General features: G+C 42.2%; 2 protein-coding genes and 1 long non-coding RNA gene across 3 annotated transcripts; 1 reads left to right on the top strand and 2 right to left on the bottom strand.

Moving 5' to 3' along the window:
* Nucleotides 1–1,099: 1,099 nt before the first annotated feature.
* On the top strand, nt 1,100–15,717 carry LOC115566906 (cell adhesion molecule 4-like). Its single transcript, XM_030392970.1, has 8 exons — nt 1,100–1,205; nt 1,995–2,067; nt 2,413–2,762; nt 2,923–3,231; nt 6,402–6,701; nt 13,217–13,295; nt 14,826–14,889; nt 14,966–15,717. The coding sequence occupies exons 3-8, from the start codon at nt 2,666–2,668 to the stop codon at nt 15,398–15,400; spliced, it is 1,284 nt and encodes a 427-aa protein (XP_030248830.1). The 5' UTR covers nt 1,100–1,205; nt 1,995–2,067; nt 2,413–2,665; the 3' UTR covers nt 15,401–15,717.
* On the bottom strand, nt 2,875–4,437 carry LOC115566917 (uncharacterized). Its single transcript, XR_003981092.1, has 2 exons — nt 4,222–4,437; nt 2,875–3,169 (listed from the first exon to the last, which is right to left on the bottom strand). It is a non-coding gene; the product is annotated as an uncharacterized LOC115566917 (long non-coding RNA).
* Nucleotides 15,718–25,213: 9,496 nt separating the features above from the next.
* On the bottom strand, nt 25,214–27,045 carry LOC115567767 (actin cytoskeleton-regulatory complex protein PAN1-like). The gene is made up of 2 exons (XM_030394616.1): nt 26,812–27,045; nt 25,214–26,547 (listed from the first exon to the last, which is right to left on the bottom strand). Exon 2 carries the CDS (start codon nt 26,321–26,323, stop codon nt 25,214–25,216), a length of 1,110 nt encoding a protein of 369 aa, XP_030250476.1. The 5' UTR covers nt 26,324–26,547; nt 26,812–27,045.
* Nucleotides 27,046–27,969: the final 924 nt, after the last annotated feature.

Below are 27,969 nucleotides of genomic sequence, written 5' to 3'. Positions count from 1 at the left end.
AATCATGAGATTACATGCAGCTTCCTCTGGAGCCACAAAAGACTTTATTCTACTTTTTACACATACAGCAGTACAATACAGTACAGTACAGTATAGTATAGTATAGTACAGTACAGTAGTGTTCCCCAAGACCTATGAACACACTTTGATGTATAAAGTTGTTGGAGTTACACTGTAACAGTTATGTTTTAGTCATTCACTTTGCATAAATAATGTCCTCATGGTGAATGCACCATCTGCCACATTCACCCACACATTCACACATTTACTCTCAAAACGCAGATGGAACAGACATTAAGAGCATTTTGGGGTTAAGTGTTTTGCTCAAGGACACTTCAATAAGCAGCCAGTAGAACCACATTGCAACACTGCAGGCAAATTGGTTGTCTCTCAGTTATAATGTGACAATGTTATTGTTTTTATATCAACAGTGTAAATCACTTTGACAATAAAGGCTAATTACACAGTTTTGTCATGTATAGTTGATTTGCAGGAATTCCACTCATCAGGTCACTGCTACAAACACTTTTAGGTGAATATTTGGATGAAAAGGCTTTTTTGTGATCAGTAAAGTGAAAACTAGGGTCAAGACACACGTTGAACTAAAAAAAACATTTAAAATGTTTGTTGTCACACCCATGTTCACTTCTGTGACTTCCTCATTTTCAAGTCAACGTTTGCAGGATGCTTGAAAAAGCCGCACAACTCTGAAGGAACTTCACTTCTCTGTTCATCTTTCATCGTGTACTGTAAGATCTGAAGAAAAGGTAAGTCACCCTAACTTCTATACGACACATCAACTCATGAACATTCATGCTGATAATAAACAACTAAATTCTAGAAGCTTAAATAGTGAATCACCTGACTTCAGGTCAATGAACAATTTCAAAAGTAATAATGATAATAATAATAATAATAATAATAATAATAATAATAATAATAACACATTTATTTATAAAGCGCCTCTCAGGGTACACATAGACACTTTACAGGTTTAAAAGTAGAATGATAAAAACAACACACTAAAAACACAAAAAGAGACAAGTTACAGTCTCTGATGTGTTTGGGGAGGGAGTTCCAGAAGGAGGAACAGCTACTGAGAAGGCTCTGTCACCCCAGGTCTGGTGGTTGGTCCTGTGAGGTGGAGGGAGGAAGTTCGTGTCGGAGGAGTGGAGGGTACGGGACGAGTTGTGGTGGTGGAGCAGGTTGGTGAGGTGTGGGGGGGTTGATGAGTGAGGAGGAGTATTTTGAATTGGATCTGTTGTGGGACAGAGAGCCAGTGGAGATTTGGAGGAAGGGGGTGAAAAGTAGAGAGGATAAAAAACACTGAAACTTTGTGAAAGGTGGAAAATTTCTATCAAACACCAAAATGTTTCAGTTGTATTTTTGGACATTGTCACTTTTGGGGTGTATTTGTTGCCTTATACAAATTATAGCTTTGTAAAAAAAATTGAAAATACATAAAGAAAATATGCAATATATTCATCGCTTTTGCCTGCAACATACAGTTTAGCTCTCCTGTGTTCAAAGTGTCATAAAATAATTTTAGTTTTTTCACATTTTTTACAGTGAGTAGAAACATTGAAGCAGTCGGTTACTGTTTGTTAAGTAAAAGTGACTCAACAAAACATCATAAAAATCTGGCCAATTTGTAAGATTTAAGAAAAGAGCAGTTATTAAGTTAATTGTTCAGTCAAAGCTTTTAAAGGAAGTGATGTAAAAGCTGTAATATGTCCATAAAGTGTGTTAAATATTTATAATAATTTAATTATCTTGGGATTCAGTTGACTTTCAGAGTCTCAGAATCCTCTACAGTCTTCTTTGGAGCCTTTTCTACACTGACATTGATAAAAAAAAAGGAATATAGGTTTACAAAACATTTCTCAATCTGCACAATCAATCATATTGTATTCAACAAATCCAACTCTAAAAATCTGAGTCGATGAAAGATGAAATGTACTGAAGATGTGAATTGTTCCATGTGTGTTCTCCAGAGTTTCTGCCTCTCCTGACACACAGAGATGGCTGCAGCTCTGACTGTCCTTCTCATTGGCTGTCTGCTGCAAAGTGAGTTGAAGTTCATTCACATTTTATTATAAAAACTATAAATATGTCACGTTAATCAGACATTCAGCCCAGAGTTAATGATCTGTAATACATGCTGCAGCAAATAAAGGATGGAGTGAACTAAAAAAGTCTTCTGCCGCATTTCTCTGAGAATTTGGATTGTTATATCCAAACTTTTAGAAAAAACAATGTGAAAATAAAAAAATATTGATTTTGGATTATTTCATGTTTAAAGATACAGTGCTGAAATTTAAACAGAAGCAACCAAATGGTAAAATTGTCCTTCTTTTACCGTAAAGCAGGATTCACTTGAACATATTCAAAGACTTGTGTCTTGTGTTCCAGCTGCCCTGTGTGGAGAGTTCAAGACCATTATACCGAAGACTATAGAGGTTCTGAGTGGATCCTGTGTGACCATCCCCTGCTCCTTTCATGTAGAGACCAGATTTAACTCAAACATTGATGAACATGTAGAGCACTGTGGACATCTGATGAAAAGACTGTTGTGTTTAACAGCAGTAATCCACAATCAAGTACAATACAAGGAGAACTGAAAGGAGACTTAACAAAAAAAAACTGCAGCACAACCCTGAACAACATGAGACCTGAGCACAGCAAAGAATATTTCTTAAGAGTGGAATGTAAAAACTTCAGACATAGTTTTGTTGACCAGAAGTTGCACATTTCAGTCACAGGTAGGTTTTACAGTCCATCTACCAACACTTCAGTCATAAGATCCTTTCTAGAACTGCTGTGACCTTGTGTTGCATTTACTGCATTCTACAAATAAAATAAAGATGTAAAGTTATGATGACTGTTTATTTATTGATTGGTCCAAATGTACTTTCCCACCAGATGTTCCACCCACACCGACTCTGACTCCGTCCACACTGAAGGTGGAGGAGGGAACCTCAGTGAGTTTGAAGTGCTCTGCTCCAGCTCCCTGTCTGTCTCATCCTCCAGCTCTGACATGGAGCTCCAGCCTGGGTCACATTCAGGAGTCACTGCAGGAGAATCTGGACAGAACTAAAGTCCAGACCTCTGTTCTGACCTTCACTGCTTCTCGCCTTCATCATGGAAAGGAAATCTCCTGTACTGCAGTCTACAAGAAACAAGATGGCAGCTCTCAATCAAATAGCACAAGTTTGACAGCTGATGTTTCATGTGAGTTAATTTGTCTTCTGCTGAAATTCATCATAATTTTACACATTATATTTGATCCCTTGTCAGTTTTTATTTATTTATTTTCACTTAGTTTGAATGAGGTTATAGACAGTTAATTAAACATTCCATTATTACATTCGTCGATGAGGGTGCCCCCATCATGACTTTTGTGGCTGATCATCAATCATTAATTGATGGAAGCAGTATTGGCAGATGCAGATCATCAAATCAAGAAGATGCTTCTTTACTTTATTGTCACCTCTAGTTGTCAATTTTAAGCAGCATGAGGAAAAAAACACTAAAATGGTTAGAAAATATGTAGGCTATATTTATTTTCCTTGATAAAAAAAACAAGTTTATGAATTATTGAACGCAAAATAGAAACTTATCTGTGAAATGTGAAAACAGAATTAACAAAAAATAAACAGGTAAAAGAATTTTGTAACAAAGTTTTAGGCAAACATTCTGTGTGTCAGTCTGAGTTGTTTCAGTCTTTGTACCATGAAGCCATGACTCCACCACCTGGTCACTGCTGGTATCTGGTTACATGTCTGAACACAGTTTGGTAAAATGATGTTAAGTATCTGTAACTCTAAACTCAAAGTACTTCTACCTCCAACTGTACTCAGCTGAAATACTGTTACTGTAAACATGTTGTGTTGTCACTAAACTGCACTTCACTGTTTAACACTTGATGTTCTTTAAATAGAAACTTTCAGCTCGACTTAAGTCTTTCATTCTGCTGTTAGCTGTTAGCTCCGTTAGCTGTTGGCTCTGTTAGCTATTAGCTCCGTTAGCTGTTGGCTCTGTTAGCTGTTAGCTCTGTTATCTCCGTTAGCTGTTGGCTCTCTGAACCAAACACAGCAGGACTCTACTGCTCACTGGCTGCTAACAGCTAACAGCTAACCAGCTCTCCTCCTGCTGACTTCAATTTGGATTTACAGTTCCCTCTTGGTTCAACAGGTTTTTAATAGGTTCATTAGGTCCTACCAGCAAGTCCTTTGTGACTGATGGCAACAATCAGTGGCTGATTAAACCCAAGCATCTTTTGTAATCCATCAACAGAAAAAGACATAATATAGAAGAAAATAATTGTCAACAAATTGTCAAGTGATTAATCAAAATTATACAACAAGTAGTTCCGACCAATCAATCTGATTGGTCAAAAAGACATTTAGACCGTGCTCAAATCAGCATGACAGCACGCCTGACTCATTACTCAAAATATTACTCCGCTAAGTCTGTGGCAATAGTGTATCCATCTCCATGGCAACATAGTAACTGTCAGAGCTAGAGCAAAAAAAAATAAAAAGTACGGCTTGAAATTCAAACTTTCTGCCGTAAAATATGCAGAGGAAAAGTCGGGGGAAGCAGCCGCTAGACGTTTCTCTGTCGACCCCAAGAGAGTGAGAGACTGACGATAAAATAAAACGGAGCTGTCCGAGGAGGACAGCAACAGGGCCAGGCTGCCTGCTGGAGGGAGGAAGAAGGCTACCGAGGAGCCTGAGATAAACATGCGGGTATTAATTATCAGCAAACGGGCACGCGAAGAGAGAGTGTCCCGCAAATAATCAGGGCGATGGAGAAACAAATGTACGTCACTGTGAGTGACAGCAGAGATGAGGAGGACAATTTCACCTGCAGAAGGCTACTATTGCCCAGCAGGATGCTGTGTGCTTTAACGTCATTTGAGCACTTCAGTGCTGCTTGCGGACCTCGGCACCTCGGTCCTGAACCCTCTCGAGTAATATTGCTTAAGTAATTTTCTCAAAGAATAACTGCAATTAACATTTACTTCATGATGATCAGTTCAAGTCGAAACAAATCTACAAAACAAAGACAAAAACAACATGGGGTCAGCAATCAGACTTCAGCAAAAGAAAATGGGGCATAATCTTTTTTTTTATTTTTTATTACAAATATGTGATAACATTACACCTATAAATAATACAAATAATTTGACATTATTCAGATCCACCAAAAAACACCACAGTGTCAGTCCGTCCCTCTGGTCCAGTACCAGAGAACAGCAGATTTACTCTGACATGCAGTAGTACTGCCAACCCAGCAGTAAAGAACTACACCTGGTACAGAGCTGACAGAAGTCAGGAGACTGTCATGGGGACTGGACATGTTTTAAACATTAATGCTTCCAGGGACAGCGGTCCTTTTTTCTGCGAGGCAGGAAATGCTATTGATCTAGACGGTCCAACATTAGTCAAATAGATGTTCACTGTGAGTATCACAAGTGGTCTTTGGTGTCTGATGTGAACTGCTACCTGGATCTTTCTCCCTTTGTCCATCAACTCCTGGTCACAAACTTTAACTAATTCCCTGTCGATGCTTTGATCAGTTTCTAAGTGATAAACATTAATGATATTACATTAATTTTTTTTTTTGGTATTATTATTATAATCTATTTTTGTTTGTTTCTGTTTCTTTGATATCAGTTCCTTTGTCTCATCTTGTGCCATGTTATATATGTATGTTCACATTAGTCACTTGTACAGCACCTAAAAAAAGAAAAAAAGAAATTAATGACATAGCCAAATTTTGACCAACGTCAATATATAACAAAACCACATTGAAACAATGTACCTGTAAATAATCAGAAAGTTTGAAGATTTAGAAAGTAAGTGAAACAGTCAGAAGTAAAATTGTTGTTCCAAACACAGAGGGGCTTTTTCAGCATCAAATCATGAACAGACTCAAGATTTCTAAAGGGGCAGAAACACTTTACAGAAACTCGATCGGTTGTATCCAAGGCACGATCGAGGGACCCAAAGAGATCAACCTTGCTCCCTTTACTCAAATTGTAAAGCTGATATCATCATTTGTAATGGAAAAAAACAAAGTAACTTGACCAGTGATCTCAAACCTTTGAGCCTATAAACTATAAACATGTTACAATTTGACCCATTGCTAAAGTAACATAACGTTTGGTTAACATGGCTGCAAACTATTTATTTATTTATTTACAAATGTACATTTACACAGATCACTGAATGAGCATAATAAAGCCCCCAATGTGTATCAAATAGTTTTCTTCACTCGCAACGTTACAACAATTACCTTGTTGTATCCGTACATCTCAAAACTTTTTTTTTTTGCAAACTTGATGAAACATGACTTTAGCTGACTCATGTCTGTCTTCTCTGTGTTCATCACAGTTGCTCCACAGATCCTGTCCTCATATGACTGCATTCAAACTGCAGACCAGCTCAACTGTTCCTGTGAGACTGTGGGGAATCCTCCTCCTGCTCTACAGTGGTATTTGGATGGGTTACCTGTCAATCACTCTGACAGGTTTGCAATCAGCAGTGAGCCTCTAAATGCCTCAGGTCTGAGCAGCAGCATCACTGTGAGTCAACCACAACAGAGGGATCTTTCCACTTTGCTCTGCAACAGCTCCAACTCCCTGGGATCAACTACTCAGAGATTTTTTGTCTACAACCTGAAGACTCATCAAGGTCAGTTTTAAATGTATTAATTGTGTATGTACTTGGTTATCTGACAGTTTCTTTAAATTCTGCTTTTATTTACATAAATTCAACTCATTCATTAATTTATGAAGCTAATGACTAAATGCACACTGCAGAATTTCCTTAGTTTTATATTCAAGCAGGTATGTGATTGGGGAACATAGTGAGCTAGTAGCTAGGAGAGGGGCAGAGAGAGAGAGAGAAAGAAAGAGAGAGATTTTTGATTTTTTAGAAAAACATTTATTTACAGAAAATGCACAAGTTCAAAAATGTGTCTCACTGACTAGTCAGATGCGTTAAACAACTCATACCACAAACTCTTCCAAAGTTTACCTGAAGAGATTGTTAAAGATCAACACATTATCTATCACAGTGCAGATCACATTATCATAGCACCATTTTGTTATAAAATCATTCAAGTTGCACGTCTCTTTAAAAAACCTAAAATCAACCCAGACTCTAGCCTTCACTAAAGAAATAAAAATAGGAAGTGCTTCTTGTCCTGTCTTATCCTCCACTCTATTCCTTCTGCTGCAGTAGATGGACAACTTAGCTTCTCCAACCATCAGGTTCAGCAACTGCCACTTTGAGGCGTTAGCCTTTTTGTAAACGACTCCTAAAATAAAAGTGGTCTTAGACCACTCTTCACCGAACCATCTAAAAACATTCTCCAGGGCATTAAAAAGGTTACAGAGCCTTTTGCACTCATAAAAACAATGGAACACCGTCTCTACATCCTCACAAAAAGGACAATTACTTGAAACAGTGGGGTTGATCAAGGAAATAAAAGCATTCACTGCAATGGCTCCGTGCAGAATCCTCCATTGCAGATCACCCGTTCTTTTCTTTAGAGGAGGTTTGTATAAAACCCTCCACACAGGTTTCACTCCACCGTCTACATTCAGTTTCTGCCTCCACATTGTGTCCACTCTGCCATTTAACTTATTTTTGTTTAAGGCTTTAACAAAATAATCATACACATCTTTGTTTTTCACCGTGTACAAGTCCAAATATTTAGAGTCCATCAATGTTAAAAATTGTCCTGAGAAACCGTCCAGATTTGGGACAAAACCCAGCTCTGGAAATGGGTCACTGTCGTCAGGTGTGTCTAATCCTTTACAGTACTCCTGTAGCATCTCGACCTCTTCTTCTGTTAGTCTTTCAGTCCACTTTTTTAAAATGTTACTGGCCTGTCGAATAGACTTCAACCCAATAGCAGCGGCCACTGCCGGTGCGTCAACTAGTCCAGGACCAGCTACATCCACTATGCTCTTCAGAGTGACCGCTCCACTGATGCGCAGCATGTTGGTGAGACCTGGTGTTGTGCTGTCCTCAATATCCATTCTGGCACCATAAATCAGAGGCTCTTCCAGCAGCCAGTGCAGAGAGCTTGCAGGTTCTAGTCTCTTCCATTTGAAACAGTTCCATGCCTTAAAAAGGTTTTGATAAAAAGGGGGTAATCCACACAGATTGAAAAACTTAAAATCCATTAAGAACAGTGCTGCATCTAAACCCAGATTATTTGTCCTCCTTAAGATGCAGCTCGTCACGTCTCTCCAAACGACATCTTTTGGACCTAAAAGAAACTTCTGAACAAACTGCAGCCTGAAAGTTGCTACTCTGCTCTCTATGTGAATCAGACCGTGCCCCCCTTCTTCTTTCGATAAAAACAACACACTCTGGGGCACCCAATGTAACCGATCCCAGAAAAAGTCTACTAGTATGGCCTGTAATCTTTGTGTTAGGCCTTTAGGTGGAACCATGCAGGCCAGTCGATGCCAAAGAGCAGAAGCCACCAAGTTATTTATGACAAGTACTCTGCCTCTGAAGGACAGTTGTGGCTTTAGCCATTTCCATTTCGCAAGCCTTTTTTTAATTTTTTCCTCTACCCCCTCCCAGTTTTTCTGGACTATGGTTTCATTGCCAACATACACACCTAGATATTTGAAACCATCCTTTCTCCATTTTAAGCCCCCTGGTAGACTGGGCATACTCCTCCCCCAACTCCCAGCTGCCAGTGCTTCACTCATTGTCCAGTTTACTTTTGCAGCTGAAATGACACCAAAATCTTTTGGGAATTAAAAATCGTTTTAATTCCCAAAGAACTAGAGATTTCCAAAATATCTCGAATTAAGGACACATTGTCCAAAATAGACCTACCAGGCACACAGTAGGTCTGGTCTTCATGAATTGTGTGTTCCATCACCTCCTTCAGTCTGTTTGCTAACACTTTGGACAGGATTTTATAGTCGGAACAGAGCAGAGACACAGGGCGCCAGTTCTTGATCTCCTGCAGATCTCCTTTTTTTGGTAAAAGAGTTAAAACTGCTCTCCTGCAACTTAGCGGGAGCAACATGTCTTTAAAGCTTTCATTAAAAACTGCCAAAAAATCTTCACCCATTTCTTTCCAGAACTCCTTGTAGAACTCCACTGGAATTCCATCAATACCGGGGGCTTTTCCCCCCTCCATGCTCTGTAGAGCCGTGATGAATTCCTGTGGAGCTAGTGGTTCCTCCATCATGGCATTGATGTCTTCTGGCACTTTTGGCAGTTCTTTGCAGAAGGATTCAAACAGTTCATCATCTTCTTTATATTCACTGCTGTAGAGTTCAGAATAAAAACACACTGCTCGTCTCCGTATGTCTTTAATGTCCTTGAGTTCCTGTCCTGTGGCAGATAGCAGAGCATGAATGAACCTGCTCTGCCCATTCTTTTTTTCAAGACCAAAGAAAAACTTGGACGGTGAGTCCATCAGTGCTGCACTCTGGAAACGAGACCGGACCAGCGCTCCCTGAGCCTTGGTGCCTAGTAGGTCTGCAAGTGCAGATTTTTTAGACTTGAGATCTTCAATATGACCTCGATTTCCAGTGGACTCTGCTAAACTCTGCAGTTCCACAATTTCAGTCTCCAGATCGTTCATAGACCTGGTAATGTCCTGAGTGACGTTGAGAGTGTACTGCTGACAGAGCTGCTTCAATTCCACCTTTCCGCAGTCCCACCACTGTCTCAAGGAGTTAAAATCCTCTTTCCTTTTTTTAAAACCTGCCCAAAAAAACCTAAAAACGCCTGTGAAATTAGCATCACACAACAAAGCTGTGTTAAAATGCCAGTATGCACTTTTGGATTTTAGGTTGTTGATTAAAACATCACAAAGAACCAGGGAATGATCAGTAAAACCAACAGGCAGCATTTTACACTTCTTAAAGATGCTAAAATGATGTTTAAAACAATAAAAGCGGTCTAACCGAGCCAGAGAAGTTAGGTTTTCTCTAAAATGTGCCCAAGAGTATTGCCTCTCATCCCCATTCATTCTTCTCCACACATCTACTAAAGCATGTTCCTGTAAAAGGAGCTTTAGTGTGTGCTGTGATGGACTGTGAGGTTCTATATGATTCCGGTCAATAAAATCATTTTCGGTGCATTTAAAATCACCCCCTAAAAACAAAAAATCCTCAACATTAACTTTGTTTAAAACAGTACTAAGAACTTGTAAAAACTGCACTCTGTCAGGTCCTTTGACAGGAGCATACACGTTCATAAAAACAATATTAAAATGTTCAAAACCTGCCCTCACCACCACCAGCCTGCCCTCCACCACCTGCTCTACTTCAAAAGAAACTGGGCAAAAATTCTTTGAGAAGAGAATGCCCACCCCCCCACTCCTTGTGGTCTTGTGACTCAGCACCACCCTCCCCCCCCATTCTCTTCTCCATTCAGGTTCATTCAAAAAATCGCTGTGAGTCTCCTGAACAAACATCACGTCAGTCCCTTTAGCTTTCATCAGCTCGTACAGCAGCGCTCTTTTCGCTGCATCTCTCGCCCCGTTCAGATTCAGGGAGCTGAAACTAAACTGACTCATAATAAGATAAATAAGGAGAAAACAAACCACTGATCTGTGACCAGGATGTGAAAAACTATTCATCATCATCATCATCTTCATTGTCGTTTAGTTCCTTTCTGATTTTCTGAACAATTTTTCTCAGTCTGAACACCTCTTGGTCAGTAAAATCTCCTCTCCCTTTACTGACCAAGTGTAGTCGGACAGACTTAAACAGCAGCTCTTTATCAGAGAAATAATCATCCACGTTCATTCCCTTCATGTTTTTTGTTCTTTGTAAGAACACTTTGATTTTTCCTGCACTGTAAGCTCTTTTACTCTTTTGACTGTCAGCCATTTTGGAGTCAGAGGATTCACTCCCACTGTCAGCAAACGAGTCCTCCTCCCTGCTGGTCATCATCACTGTCCCTTTCTTGGCCCGTGATTTTCTACTGTTGCTTCTGGTTTTTCTTTTCAGATGAGGCACTTTCAAGGCCTCGTCATCACCATCCATGTCAACTTCATTTACACAAATATCTATTTGTTTTACAATTTTTTTTCCAATACCTGTCTCCTCCTCTCCCTCATCCACCTGACTGTCCTGCTGCACTCCACCTGTCTCCTCCTGTCCTCCCTCATCCACCTGACTGTCCTGCTGCACTCCACCTGTCTCCTCCTGTCCTCCCTCATCCACCTGACTGTCCTGCTGCACTCCACCTGCCTCCTCCTGTCCTCCCTCAATCACCTGACTGTCCTGCTGCACTCCACCTGCCTCCTCCTGTCCTCCCTCAATCACCTGACTGTCCTGCTGCACTCCACCTGCCTCCTCCTGTCCTCCCTCAATCACCTGACTGTCCTGCTGCACTCCACCTGCCTCCTCCTGTCCTCCCTCATCCACCTGACTGTCCTGCTGCACTCCACCTGTCCCCTCCTGTCCTCCCTCATTCACCTGACTGTCCTGCTGCACTCCACCTGCCTCCTCCTGTCCTCCCTCATTCACCTGACTGTCCTGCTGCACTCCACCTGCCTCCTCCTGTCCTCCCTCATTCACCTGACTGTCCTGCTGCACTCCACCTGCCTCCTCCTGTCCTCCCTCATCCACCTGACTGTCCTGCTGCACTCCACCTGCCTCCTCCTGTCCTCCCTCATTCACCTGACTGTCCTGCTGCACTCCACCTGCCTCCTCCTGTCCTCCCTCAATCACCTGACTGCTTTGTCTCATTTGCTGGACATTACTCTGATTTTTGTTGTGTCCAGCAGCTGTCTTTTCAGTTCCATTTTGCCCTGGTGTAGAGTTTCTCTCTGGACATGCTCTAATGAGATGTCCTTCTTTACCACACCCAAAACATTTCATCGTGTCAGATGTAGCAAAGATAATGTAGTCAAAATTGTCCACTCTGAGCTTAAAGGCTAAGTTTAGCTCTTCACTCTTGTTGTTTAGTATCATAAGAAGATGTCTCCTGTGTGATACTACATGCTTCAGTAGTGGTGATTTACAGCCTGAGGGAACTTTTTTGATAGATGACACTATTTTCCCATGTCTGGATAACTCTCGTGTAAGTATTTCATCTCCTATGAACGGAGGAACGTTTGACAGAGTCACCTTTTTTGCAGGTGTAGCCAGAGACAAAACAGAGACGAACGTTTCGTTTATAACGATCCCGTTCTCCACCACTGCGTTAGCTTTCTCCACGCTGTCCACAAAAATCACTACCGCATTATTCATACGGGCGGCGGACTTAATGCTGCTATGACCCACAACCTGTCCCACAGCCAGACTGCAGTCCTCTACTGAACAAGAGAAACCCGGCACGATCTTAATGCCGTGTTTTCTTGTCAGTTTGTTTAGGTTCATGATGTTTTAGCAAGCCGACCGGCAGCCGCCGGCCGACTGCAAACACTCTCACAACCTCTCCAAAAAACCCAAAAACCCCTATGTACACACCAATACAAAAACAACAACAATACACTCAATTTACAACATTTACGAGAAGAGAAAGTTAGAAAAAAACTCACTCGCTCCGCAGGTCACTCGCTCAGGCTCACTCACGCTCACGCATACGCACAGAGAGAGAGAGAGAGAGAGAGAGAGAGAGAATGTGAGCACCCTACTAGAAAAGGCAGTGTTTTCCTTCATGTGGCATTTCAAACTTGTGTTTTTGTATGGGTGTGTGTTTACAACCTGTGTGTGCTTTCAGGGAGAACATAAACTGGGAAGAGGGTGATTTGTAAGTCAGTGGTTAAGATTGGGGTTATGTCATGGTTGGGGTAAGGGGTTAGGCAAGTAGCAGTAAGGGGCTCCAGATAATGAATGTCAGTCTATGTAATGTCCTCAAAAGCATCAAAACGTGATCTGTGTGTGTGTGTGTGTGTGTGTGTGTGTTTGTATTCGTGTAAATATCTGCTGACTGTTGGAGGTGTTAAAACACCCATTTCCTGCTAACATCTCTTATGTGCATGTTTAGCACATCACTTGACTAAGACAAAATTTAATAAGAATGACCATTGATTAACGTGTGAATTAATTCAACTACATAATAAAACAATAAAACAGGTATATATAAGTAAATACTGATAAAAGACCTTTTGTGTGTTTGATTTCACCTGAAGTAACAACTCATTTAGTTATTGGGTCATTGAGTTACTTCATTATCCTTAATCTTGTTTTATTTCCTGTATGTTTCAGACTTCTTGATGTTGCCAGTGTTCATCACTACATTTGTGGTACTATTTCTAGTAATATGTGGTCTGCTGTTGGTCATCAGGTAGGGTAACACCTTGAGACAAAAAATGTTACTTCGACACTTTCCTTTTTGTTTTCATTTAATCTCTGAGTGCAAATACTGACATCATGCCAGGGATGCAAATACACGTATGGTGATTTTAAATACATTCAGAGCTTTAAGATACAGGCATTGTATTGTCAGGAGATTCTGTCTTTATCTTACCCATACTTTTATCAGTTCGGTTACTTAATAATAATAGTTTTTAAAAGAATAAATTCAGAGTGGGATTAGTACTGATTATTATTGTAAATATAACTAAATATTGTTTATAAAGCAGCAACAGTAAAGTTTACATGAACATATAAGTAAGGGATAATTCCCGACGAGGTGTCCATAAACAGAAGTTCATGGACGACGCGGAGGCCTATAACTTCTGTTTATGGACACCTCGAAGGGCATTATCCCGCTTATACCATGGTCACTTGCCAAAGAAAAGAAATTCGGACAATTAATTTACATTTTCATGCATTTTACAATCAAAATATAAAGTTTTTCACAAGCCATAACTTAGTTTCCCTGGTAACGCCTGAGGGTTTGACTAATACCTGGAACAGTCATTAATCTCCCATAAGATTCTTATGCAACGGAGACGTTGTTCACTCCTCCAGTAAATAGGACGGACCATAGATACGACTTGGCAACGGGAGATATTCTAGTCCGCTCAGCCATGAGCCAGAAAGCTAACGCTATGCTAGCAAGATTCAAAGTCAATAACATTGCATACGGTTGACAAACAGTAAATATAATTTGACAGTATGCTAGCTAAGACGATTAGCTAACTAACCAGTCATGTCATTGTCCCCAAATCAATAGCAAGATGTTCACGAACAAATGACCGGCCGTGTGTAACGTTACTGTGGCCGCAGCCTGAAGTAGAGAGCTGAACAGCGTATTCGCGTAGCAGTAAGTTTAGAGGGGAAGTGAACTTTCTGCAGCTTGTGTGTTACAGTCGCCACCCTGTGGTGTTCAGAGGATAAGACACTGAAGGACTGACAGTCAGACTGCACTCAGTGCTGGAAATAAAAGATTAAGATTTGATACGCCAGCTAGCGCATTAATTTACAGCGGTGAACAGTCAATTTGACTGGAACTACTTAGTAGGTGTCCATATATCAGGGGTTAATGGACACCCTGCAGCCAATCAGAATCGAGTATTCCCCCAGACCATGGTATAATTAATGATAACACATGGGAAACATATGGCATAGCAAACAATAATATATAAATAAACAATAATTTTACAACATTCAATCAATAATGCACAGAATATAAAATCTATTTTGTAAACTTTGTATCAAGTAAATTTACGCTGCCATAACTGATGTGTTATCTTGGCTAATATTCATGTATAACATGTCCATCATTTTTTATATTATTTCAACATCATGATTAGGTGGACGTCCTCGTTGACTTTTTCTATAATCAATAGTTTCATCCTGTTGAATCAACAGATGAATCACACATATCCTTGTAGGTTAAACTGCAACAATCCTCTTCTGTATTCTTCAGGGCTCAGAGGACTCACCAGATCGTTCATAAGAGCCAAACTCTCACAAGTGGAGAGGCAAATGAGGTACGAGTTTTCTCCTGTAGGTAATCGAACCTGATTAGCAGATTACCTGCACCACTAACTTTCTCTTTAATTGCAGGTACCCAATGTAGAAGAAGAGGCCATTTATACCAACGCCAAAGAGGTGAGGCAGGGAGAAGTCGCCAACCCTGCAGTTATCTCTGAGCCAAACAGCGCCAACTTGCCCAGCACTGGGCCAAACGATGCAGAGGGAGCCACTGAAAGCTCAGAGAAGAAGGAGGGTGGGGGCAGTGATGCGATTTACTGTTCTGTGAATTGGAAAACCAAGAGCAAGAAGAAGAAGGAAGAAGACGCTGTGGACATGGGTCAGCCTGGTAGCTCCTATCTTGAGGAGGAGAGGTGCGCAGTGGGAGCAATGAGCAGTAATTTAGTCAGTGATGCACTTGAGATGGGAAATCTATATGATGAATTTGAACCTAGACCGGAGAATAAGGCAGTGGAATGTGAATATGCCCAGGTTAAATTTAAAAGGAAGACTGTTATACGCAAATAGATCACAGATGACTATATTGCTGTGCCCAATTATTTTTCCAGAATGTCTTGCTCTCTTGTTATTTTGTTGCTGTTGTTGCTTTGAAACGTTAATTTAGATTGAACAGAATAATGTTCCTTTGTTTTTTATTTAGTTCATTTGGGTTTTTTGAATTTTGACAGTTTTTTGGGTCATTTAATATTTTTGTGCATGATGTATCATATTTTTGACATTATACCATTGTTTAGCATGTGTAAATTGAGAGATACCCTTCTGTTTTGCATACATTTGGCATGTTAAGAGACAATAAAATAAGAAATGTTTTTTATTTTTTCAAATGTTACAGTCTAAATTCTTCTTTATATCTAGAGTTGCATTTATGTATTCTTTCAAATCAACAGCGGAAAGTTCCTATCAATCTCCAGTTGTATATTTGCAACAGGAGCAGGAGTGGACGCTGCGACCGCTCACTCTGTGGATTTGATACCGGATAGCTGCCGTTTACTCTGTTTTGATCTGTCTGTCTGTCTGATTCTCTGACTTCTTAGTCTTTTGCGGTTCCACTGGTACTTTACCGGTGATAACCTTAAACTGCTGAGTCTAGATCATGTTTGATCTTCTCTCTCACCCTTTCTCCAGATTAGGATCTTCCTTTATCTTGTAAAAATGTACATAGTTCGTTTGACCTTCTCCCTCCCTTTACTGTGTTTACTTCAAATATATTTGTCTCTGTTGTGAATTTGTGATTATTTGGTAAAGATCTCTCTGTCAACCTTTTGTATATATGGCTTGAAATAATCTCCCCCTCACTGCAACAGACACAACAAGGAAGCTCCTAGCCTAACATTAGTTTGGAAAAGAACAGTGTTATTAAAGTGTTAGTGTAGTGAACGTAGGCTAGTAGCTAACTGTGGGGGTTCTGTAATGCTAACTGTGTCCCCTCTAGTCTTTCAACCAGTGTTAGCAATTACAAGGGTTAAACTAGTGAGTAATTGGCTAGTAACTATGAATCACTGCACACAGGAAAAACGGCAGCATGAAGCTACACATGTAGAGCAGGCTGATGATGAATCAGAACACAGTTTCAGGTGAGCTGTTGACGATGTCAATTAGCAATTTTTTGTTTGGAATAAAGATGGCATGAGCGGGGGGGGGGGGGGGGGGGGGGGGAATAACCAAACTTACACCCTTGAGCACAACACTGAAGTAACTTCACTTCTCTGTTAATCTTTCATCGTGTACTGTAAGATCTGGAGAAAAGGTAAGTCACCCTAACTTCTATACAACACATCAACTCATGAACATTCATGCTGATAATACAACTAAATTCTAGAAGCTTAAATATTGAATCACCTGACTTCAGGTCAATGAACAATTTCAAGAGTAATAATAATGATAATAATAATAATAAAAATAATAATAATAATAATAATAATAATAATAATAATAATCATCACCATCATCATCATTATAATAATAACACATTTATTTATAGAGTGCATTTCAGGGTACAGAAAGACAATTTACAGGTTAAAAGGCCGAATAATAAAAACAACACACTAAAAACACAAAAGAGACAAGTTATGCATTAATAGCAGTTTTAAAAAGGTGAGTTTTTTTGAGTGTTTTGAAGGTTGTGAGCTCTGTACAGTCTCTGTCTCTGTCATCAATTAATTGTCATTAATTGTTGTATTTAGATATTCGAGGTCACTATGTTAAGGTTTGTAGCACCCCTGTGTTATCAAGAGGGAGTTTTTTGCCTTCCAAACTTTTATTTTATCTGTGGCCTTTAATTAATCTCAGCTGCTGTACACATAATAAACAGGCATGAGTACATATTATGAGCACGCAGTACACACCTCAATATGCAGGTATTTGTAAACCGGATTCACAAGTTACTGGTAGATAATGTCAGTCACATGAACTGGACCAAATTAACACTACTTCAAGTGAAAAGTGAGTAAAAGTGTTTTTTTACACTGGCATATATCATCACAGGCTATGCATACAGGTTGACTGAGCCACTGTTGAATAAACGTGACCCTCAACGGTGATCTGATGAGTGTTGTGTTATCTCTTCTGACAGGTCCTGAACAGTATCTTGGACCGTACAGTGGACTTCTTCCCTTGGTTGTTGTTGTATCTCTCTGTGTGAACGTCTCGTTGACAATCTACGTGGTGTACTTTTGGTATGATGTAGATGTTGTTAAAGCTCTGCTGATTAGGAGAAGGATGGTCTGTAGATGACAGAAATTAATGAGTATACGCATGTTTGTTTCTCTTGTTCCCTTAAAGCAAAGCGAGAAAGAGTGCGAAGCCAAAAGAAGAGGACAGAACCTACATGTCACTGGAGCGTAGAGACCTGTCTACAGAGTATGATGTCATCGGCCAAACTCCAAAATGACCACATCAGCTTCCCCCAATGATGAGCCTGATAATTATCAGATAATATAATGAAATATTTCATTGCTTTTTTCATACTTTATTATTCTCCTCTCTTGAAATGCTTCAAATTCACACTTAGTTATGACTGTTTATGAACATTTGTTTCTTTTTCTGGTGAATTTTGGGAACAATACATTACAAGAATAAAATGTAATTCAAATGAATTGTAAATAAATGAAAACTGTCATGTAAAATGTTGTCATGTTAAACTTTGTTGTAGTGTTCTTGATAACACTCCATTTTAATGTTTGAGGTAGTGAGGTTTTCACTTTTGTTGGTCTTGAAGCTCTGCTGGTCTGGAGAAGTAAAATACATTTTGAACGAGGAGACAGACGTCTTTCTATTGATCTTCTTAACTGGAAATGAAATATTGTGAACAGCAGAACTGACTATATCTCCTTCTGTATTAACACATTCTTGTTTTTTTTAAATTGTGCTGCCTACATTACCCACAGTGCAATTTAGCCACTGAATGCTCATCAGATTACATGCAGCTTCCTCTGGAGCCACAAAATACTTTATACTACTTTTTTTCACATACAGCAGTACAATACTGTACAGTACAGTACAGTACAGTACAGTATTTTTCCCCAAATCCTGTAAACTTTGATGTGTGAAGTTGTTGGAGTTACACTTTAACAGTTGTGTTTCAGTCATTCACTTTGCATAAATAATGTCCCCATGGTGAATGCAACATCTGACACATTCCCCCACACATTCACACGTTTACTCTCACGCCGATGGAACAGACATTAAGAGCATTTTGGGGTTAAGTGTTTTTGCTCAAGGACACTTCAATAAGCAGCCAGTAGAACCGCATTGCAACACTGCAGGTAAATCGGTTGTCTTTCATTAATAATATTACAATGTTATTGTTTTTATAGTAACAGTGTAAATCACTTTGACAATAAAGGCTAATTACACAGTTTTGTCATGTATAATTCATTTGCAGGAATTCTCCTCATCATGTCGGTGCTACAAACACTTTTAGGTGAATATTTGGACCAAAAGGCTTTTTGTGATCAGTAAAGTAAAAATTAGGATTAAAACACATGTTGGACTAAAAAAAACATTTATGATAAAAAAAAAAATTGAAAAAAATGTTGTCACACCCATGTTCACTTCTGTGACTTCCTCATTTTCAAGTCAACATTTGCAGGATGTTTTAAAAAGCAGCACAACTCTGAAGGAACTTTACTTCCCTGTTCATCTTTCATGGTGTACTCTAAGATCTGAGGAAAAGGTAAGTCACCCTAACTTCTATATGACACATCAACTCATGAACATTCATGCTAATATACAACTAAATTCTAGAAGCTTAAATATTGAATTCTGTGACTTCAGATCATTTAACGATTTCAAAAGTAATAATAATATTTTTATTAATGATAATAATACATTTATTCATAAAGCGCTTTTCAGGGTAACCAAAGACAATTTACAGGTTAAAAAGCAAAATAATTAAAACAACTCTCTAAAGACACAGCAAGAGAAAAGTAATACGTTAAAAGCAGTTTTAAAAAGGTGACCATTGGTGAGTGTTTTGAAGGTTGTGAGCTCTGTACAGTCTCTGATGTGTTTGGGGAGGGAGTTCCAGAGGGAGGAGCAGCTACTGAGAAGGCTCTGTCACCCCAGGTCCGGTGGTTGGTCCTGTGAGGTGGAGGGAGGAAGTTTGTGTCTGAGGAGTGGAGGGTGAGGGACGGGTTGGAGGAGCAGGTTGGCGAGGTGTGGGGGGACTTGATGAGTGAGGAGGAGTATTTTGAATTGAATCTGTTGTGGGACAGAGAGCCAGTGGAGACTTTGGAGGAAGGGGGTGAAAAGTTGAAAGGAAAAAAAAACATTGAAACTTTGTGAAAGGTGGAAAAATTTCTATTAAACACCAAAATGTTTCAGTTGTATTTTTGGATATTGTCACTTTTGGGTGAATTTGTTGCCTAACACAAGTTATAGCTCTGAAAATACATAGAAAATACATGAACAAAATGAAACGTTTATTATTTGTGGCTGCAACATACAGTTTAGCTGCCTGTATTCATGTTCAATGTCAAAGTGTCAGACAATAATTTGTTTTTGCATATTCCTCACAGTGAGTAGAAACACTGAAACAGTCGGTTACTCTTTGTTAAGCAAAACTAACTCAGCAAAACCTCATAAATGTCTGTCAAATTCACAAGATAAAAAAAAGAGTAATAATAATTACTAATAATTCAATTGTTCAGTCAAAGTTTTTAAAGGAAGTAATGTAAAAGCGTTAATATGTCCCCATTTTCATTAATGATTATAAATAAGTGCAAGGACATGCGTAGACATGTGGAGGGGCTATTGCCCCAACCTGGAAAAAGGGCACCACGCCAACAATTTCCTCCTCACTCATCAAGCCCCCCTGTCACATAATAATTGATATAATTCTGCATCAGTTTTATAATGTACCCCTAAATTAAGAATACTATTGTCCACAGCATCTATATTTCTCATAGATTTCTCATGACATTCTTAACATGGCCCTTTTATAGTAACTCTCTAACACTCAGCTTATTACCCTCGTTATGTAGGCTACCTGTCTGATGTGTTGTGTGATGCTCCGCATGTTCTCCCTCACTCTCAGGTCTGGAGTCTCATGGTTGGGCCCCATCTTAAATATAATGATGAGAATCTGAATTCAGTAACTTATACAGTATACTGTACTTTTCACTGATAAAAAATGCACTGACAACTGAAAACTCTATTGCAGTCAGTTGAATTTCCATATAATGTGGCTTCATTCAATGATTCCGGTGAAGCCTAGGAATTACACTGGAGAATATCTACTTATTTATCTATAAAAATATGAAAGTATGTTGCCTACTTGTATAAAGCACAATCATAATATATCATAAAGCCTTTGTGAACCTGTTATCTGGCCTTACCCTCCCATTTTTCACTACAGCTATTTTACTTGATCACTAGGCTCTCAAATGCTCTCATGGGCAGGTGCTTTCAGGATTAGCCCCCTACAGGACATATCTATACATTCACAATACTATGCATAGCACATACTGTATACTGTATAGGCCTACTTCACATTAAATAAATTATGTAGGATAAGGTAAGCCACTTTTGCCAGTTCATTGCAATTAAACTATAAATGCAATTTCTTTCCTCACAGTTCATACATAAATAAAATAAAAAATATCTGAATAACATTTGTTAATAAATAACAAAGTAAAACAATGAAAGTAAAAATAAATAAATAAAAATAAGGAAATAAAGGGGCCTGTTGTCTCGTCAGTTTAACTAGCCTACATGTAGTTCACGACTCCCCAACACTGGATATACTATATCACATCACATCCAACGGAGCAGATTCATTGTTTTATTCTGTCATGGGATTGGGACGGAACCGAGTGAGAATCCACTACTGTTAGTGAGGGCTTCGATAAAGGACTGTATTAAACTCTTTATGCTGATCCTGATTTCCAGCTTCGCCCAGGCGTGTCTATTAAAACACGGATCCTGACAACTCTCCTTTAGTTTGACTGCTTTAATGTTGTTGAGCAACAGTACAGAACATGGGCAAACTTGTGTGTGTATGTGGTTCTGTCAACAAAGAAATAAAAACATTATGTAGCCCTCATGGCATATGCATACATATAGATACATGCACTCTTACGTACTTAAATCTATGCTATATATACACATCTCTTTACAATATAAGCAGGGTGATCACTTAACATAACCAATGCACTCATTAACTCAAATACAAATACACATGGACAACTAGCACCAGCTAATCAATTAACAATCACGTGCATTTTAGCTAGCAAGAACAAGCTAGGTGCCAATATAAACAATATGACTTACAGGTCTCACGGACGCACGCACACAATCATGGGGAATAAGTGAGTCTCTGGCAGCACTCGCTCTCTATCTCTCCACTCAGCGCTCTCTGCTGTCTCACATGCGCTCGATCCCGATGCGCGTCTCCACCCCTGCCTCTCCACTCTGCTCTCACAGCTGTCTCGCATGCGCTCGCTCCCGATGCGCGTGTCCACTTCTCATCTCCGTCACTCGCCCCGCTTAATCAGCATCAATTAACAACCCTTTCGTACAGCCGCCCCCAAATAGCGGTAGCTGTTTGTACCTACGAAAGGCTACTCGTCCTGAGGGGGCCCAAGTTGATCTTCATCATCGGGTATGGCTGGGAGGATGACCATGCGGGCGACAGGCCTGGTGTAGATCTTATCCTTTATTTTCACATCAGCAGACCTCACATGACCATCCGCACTTGTGTGCACCTTAATCACCCGTCCAATAGGCCAGAGTGCCCTTGGTAGCTGGGGGTCTACCAGCATAACAACCTTGTCTTCTGTGGTGTTGACTTGGATGGCGTGCCACTTCTGGCGAGCTTGCATGCCAGGGAGATAGTATCTGATGAAACTTGACCAGAAATGATCTGTCAAGATCTGAGAGTGTCTCCACCTGCGCCGGCTGAGGAGTTCAGTAGCCGGATACACTACCTGAGGAAGAGACCCATCTCGCCGCCCCATCAATAAAAGATTTGGGGTCACAGGGTCAGGGTCGGCAACACTGGATGATACGTAACCCAAAGGCTTTGAGTTCAAAAGGCCCTCCACCTCGATTAACACCGTCCTAAGAACCTCTTCGGCTTGTGCCTGAGCTCCAACAGTTGTATAGAGTGCCTGTTTGACTGAGCGGATCTCCCTCTCCCAGACTCCTCCAAAGTGAGGAGCCGCAGGTGGGTTGAAGTGAAAGGCTATCTTCTCCTTGGCAAGGCTCTGTTTTAGCTCTGGAGACAGTGCAGTAAATGCCTCTCGTAGCTCCTTCTCTCCTCCTCTGAAATTAGTCCCTTGATCTGAGAACAACTCGGCTGGGGTCCCTCGGCGGGCAATGAACCTCCTCAGGGCCATTAGAAAGGAGTCGGCATCAATGTTTGTGAGGAGGTCTACATGCACTGCGTGCGTGGTTAGACACTTAAAGATTATCCCCCATCTCTTTTCCAGTCGACGCCCCACCTTCACCTGGAACGGCCCAAAACAGTCCATACCCGTGGAGTGGAAAACTGGCTTAAAGAGGCGAAGGCGAGCAGCTGGTAGGTCGGCCATCTTGGGGACCACAGGTCTGGACTTCCACCGATGGCACTCTGTACAGGTGCGTTGGTGTCGACGGATAGCCTCACGTCCCCGGAGGATCCACAAGGTACGCCGTATTTCCGCAAACACCCGCTCAGGGCCAGGGTGACACAAACGGCTGTCATAATCTTGTATCAGGAGCTTGACAGCAGGGTGACTGGGATCTAGAACGATCGGATGCAGGGTGGCATACTCTAGCTCCTCAGATCTCCGTAGTCTTCCACCAACTCGTATTACTCCGTCTGATTCATCAAACTCTGGGGACAAGGTAAGTAGGCGGCTATTAGCTAGAACAGGTCTACCAGCTCTCAGGAGACGCAACTCATCTGGAAAGCTGTCCTGTTGGGCTCGCTGGAAGATGAGGGTCTCCGCTTTCAGGTAGTCTGCGGCCGTAGGACTGCTGGGCTGACCCGCCGCCCCGCGAAGCACCTCTGCAGTAATCTCTACGAGCTCCTTCCATGTGTTACACTTGTCTGCATCTTGAATTTGGGGCTCCATCACTGTTGATGCGACTCCGCAGAAGGTCGTCTTCCGAAGTTCTGATACCTCCTCCTTGGCAAGAGGGGGAGGGTTTCCTGTCCACTTGTCCTGAGCTCGAAAGAGGAATGGTGGGCCCTGACTCCACCTGTTGGGCTCTGCAAGATCTTTCAGGGTCTTTCCCCTTGTAATATCGTCTGCGGGGTTGCTTGCTGAATCCACGTAGCGCCATGCCTGGCGGTCGGTGAGCTCCTGGATCTCAGTCACCCTTGTCCCCACGAAGACTTTAAAACGGCAGGAATCAGATTGTAGCCACATCAACACTGTTGTGGAATCGGTCCACAAAGTGATCCCTCTGATCTTCAAGGTGAACTCCTGTTGAATCACAGTGGTGATCTGTGCTCCTACCACCGCTGCACACAGCTCAAGCCTTGGCATAGACAGGAGACGTTTGGGTGCTACTCTAGATCTTGCCAGGAGGAATGATAAGTAGGTCTTGCCCTGATTGTCTTCTGTTCGTAAATATGCTACAGCCCCGTATGCCTTCTCGGAGGCGTCACAGAATATGTGAACGTCACGAATGCTGCTGGCACTGTCCACTTCTTTGGGGGTGTAGCACCTTGGCAAACTGATGGATGGTAGGACCTGTAGTTCCCCTTCCCATTCATTCCAGGCATCTAGAAGCTCTTGTGGGAGGAGGGGGTCGTCCCATTCTCTGTTTTTGTCCCAGAGACGCTGGACAAGAACCTTGGCTCTGGTTGTATAAGGCAAGATGTATCCGAGCGGGTCGTACTGGCTTGCCAGCACCTTGTACACATTCCGCATGGTTGGCACTCCACACTCCACTGGCCGCTGTTTGTACCCCAGGGTATCTGACTGGAAGTGCCAACTGAGCCCAAGGGCTGATTCAGGGACATCTGCTTTCTCTTGGGTGAGCCAGAGCTCCAGGCTATCTGAGCGGGCCTCCTTTGGAAGGTGACCAATGACATTGGGGTCATTGCTGGCCCACTGACGCAGCTCGAATCCACCAGAGGCTAGGAGGGCCCTTAGCCTGTCCACAAGCTCCCTGGCCTCCACTGGGGTTGGAAGGCTCTGGAGGCAGTTGTCGACATAAAAACATCGCTCCACTGAGAATCTGACACTGTTTGGCTTTGTTCAGCTTCTGAATGGCTGAACACTGATTGAGGTAATGGGCTTCATTGTCACAGTAAGGGCAGTAAGCCTTTCCCTTAGCATTCCTCTTCTCTGAAGGGGCATAGGGGGTAACTCCCTTTCCCTCTACATCCTTAGCTCCATGGAAGACAGACGTCGTACGGTTTCCATAACGTCCCTCTAACCTCCGTCCCTGGTTTTCTTTCAGCCCTTTGTTAGGTGTGGTGCCACCAAAGTCTTGACACCATGTCTCATACTGGAGCCAGTCTGCTAAATCTTGGAGCGTGTACGTAGTTCCTGGATTGCGGAACATACAACGCCGGAAGTCTGACCTCATTTCTAGCGGTAGCTTACTGAGTAGGCGTGCTACATGTGATCCACATCTCAATTCACTCTCACCTGCTTGACCAAGCGTCTTCAACATTCCCACCAACGACTGAACCTGTAAGGCAAACCTCTCGAAGTTGGCAGTGTCACCACGACGGATATCAGGTGAGTTCATAACGCTGGCTATCTTATTCAGTGCAACCTGGTAAGGCTGTCCAAACTTCTCATTCAGAGCAGCCATAGTGTCTGTATATGGAGTGGGGGAGTGGAGGTAGGAATCTGCCACTAGACACGCCTCTTCCAACTACAGGTGGTCTGTTAGAATCTGATATTTGAAGAGCTCTGTTGCATCAGCTGGTAACAGGTTCTCTAGTGCTATCTTTAAGCGAGCGAACTGACTCGGGTCTCGCTGGTGGAAGTTCGGAATAGTTGGCCTGGGACCCCTGTAGGCTGACTCTGATCGAGAGGGTTCACTGTAGGACTGCCTGTGTGGTGGTTCTGCAGGCCCTGGCTTATGGGCAGGTGCATCTAGCCTCGGGTACTCTGGTTGAAGCGGAGCTCCCTTTACTGTCGGTATAGCACGCTGCAGGCTCAGCTGGTGCTGAATTGGTGTGGAGCTGGACAGTGGAGGATGATACTGAGGCTCTCCATAACCTGGCGGTTTAAGGAGTCGGCCAACCTGGTATGGACATTCCCCATCTGATGGAAGAGCACTCATAGCTGCTGCTCGGCTCTGGGTAGGAGCAACGGAGGAGGTACTCAGCCTGATTTCCTGGAGCTCGTGCATCACTTTGTCCAGGAGGTCTGCCACCTCATTCCGTTGAGGCTGCTCTTCGGGCTCTGGCCATGGTGGTGGGGGTTCTGGCCATTCCTCTTCTTCTTCATGTTGTTCTTCTGCTGGGGGTGGAGCATGAGCAGGTGGAGGTAGGTAGTTAGGCCACTCATCTGGACCTGGCTGTTGATTAAGGGACCTCATGGGGGCGTGACTAACTGTAGCTGCCTTTGTTTCCTGAAGGCTTCGCACTGTGTCCACAAGCAACCTCACATCTCCTCTGAGTGAGCGAAGCTGCTCAAAATCCCTATGCATGGCTGCCTGAGATTCATGAAGCTGCATGTTCTCCTCCCTTATCGTCTGCAACTCCTGATGGAAGAGAAAGGGGCTATACTGCACTTCTTGATATCTCTTACCTCGGCGTGGATGAGGTGAATGATTATAATGAGTGAGAGAGGTCATCTCGGCTACTCCCTCCAGCTGTTGATACTCATCCTCTTCTCGCCCATGTTCGTACGGTACTGTGCTCGAGTAATGTGTATTTCGGGATTTACTTCTCTGATAGTCCAATTCGTAATCATCTAGATGACGTGGTGGATGCCTGTCTCTCTTTGGGCGTGCTCCACTGTTATAATGTTCCATCCTTATCCTGTGGTAAAGGCCAGAAATCCGGCTCGAAGGACCTTAATGTTAGTGAGGGCTTCGATAAAGGACTGTATTAAACTCTTTATGCTGATCCTGATTTCCAGCTTCGCCCAGGCGTGTCTATTAAAACACGGATCCTGACAACTCTCCTTTAGTTTGACTGCTTTAATGTTGTTGAGCAACAGTACAGAACATGGGCAAACTTGTGTGTGTATGTGGTTCTGTCAACAAAGAAATAAAAACATTATGTAGCCCTCATGGCATATGCATACATATAGATACATGCACTCTTACGTACTTAAATCTATGCTATATATACACATCTCTTTACAATATAAGCAGGGTGATCACTTAACATAACCAATGCACTCATTAACTCAAATACAAATACACATGGACAACTAGCACCAGCTAATCAATTAACAATCACGTGCATTTTAGCTAGCAAGAACAAGCTAGGTGCCAATATAAACAATATGACTTACAGGTCTCACGGACGCACGCACACAATCATGGGGAATAAGTGAGTCTCTGGCAGCACTCGCTCTCTATCTCTCCACTCAGCGCTCTCTGCTGTCTCACATGCGCTCGATCCCGATGCGCGTCTCCACCCCTGCCTCTCCACTCTGCTCTCACAGCTGTCTCGCATGCGCTCGCTCCCGATGCGCGTGTCCACTTCTCATCTCCGTCACTCGCCCCGCTTAATCAGCATCAATTAACAACCCTTTCGTACAACTACCGTGTCTCCCGGTAGCTCCATGGTGTTTTGTGCCCCAAATGCAGACTTCAAGGCAGCGCTGCATGGAAGGCACTCCCCGACCTCACACACTGACACATACACACACAAACACACGTTTCTACCTCAGTGAGGAGACTGATTAACTTAAAGTCTGTGTAAACCAAAATCAGCCATTTTCTTCTAAACACATCAAACAGGTCATAAATGTGTTTACTTAAAACATGTAAAAGCCATTCGGCCATGTAGAATTTAATTTTGGAGCTAGGCTCACAAACAGTTTTTCAACATTTCTGTGTTCAGGATTTAATGGGCGGGTCAGAAATCATGCAAATCATGGCCGCATTACGTAACGCGGCTATATGATTTGCATAAACCCCGCCCTGCTGCGGAAGTGCTATAAATACGTTCAGCGCGTCGGCTTCAGCGGTTCTCCCACTTGCTCTCCAGTCTCGGATAGCATTGCTTACAATAGTTTGCAGCTAGCTAACCAGTCAACCAGTCAGCTAACCAGTCATGTCTCCTCCACATCGCTCTGCATCTTTCCTGGATGCCACAGTGTGCAGGGTGACGGCGCTGTTATCTTATTTAAGTTTCCTTCGGATGACAACGTAAGGAAACGGGGGAGTCCGTTGACGCTGGTCAACTCCGTCCCGGCTTGCATCCTCTCCTCCCACCGACGAGGAGATGTGGCCGCTGCTGACCGCCGCTGACACTCTCCGTCCCGCTGACGGTGGGTCCCACCGGCATAATGTGGCCGCCGCCGCCGCCACCACCGCAGCTGCAGCCGACCCACTCCGTCCCGCTGACGGTGGGTCCCACCGGCAGCGGTGGTGGCGGCGGCGGCCACATTATGCCGGTGGGACCCACCGTCAGCGGGACGGAGTGGGTCGGCTGCAGCTGCGGC

The sequence above is a fragment of the Sparus aurata genome, chromosome 17 (assembly GCF_900880675.1).
Source record: "Sparus aurata chromosome 17, fSpaAur1.1, whole genome shotgun sequence".
Taxonomy (NCBI): domain Eukaryota; kingdom Metazoa; phylum Chordata; class Actinopteri; order Spariformes; family Sparidae; genus Sparus; species Sparus aurata.
Note: the sequence above shows the minus strand (reverse complement) of the source record. Positions and strands in the feature narration are given on the sequence as shown.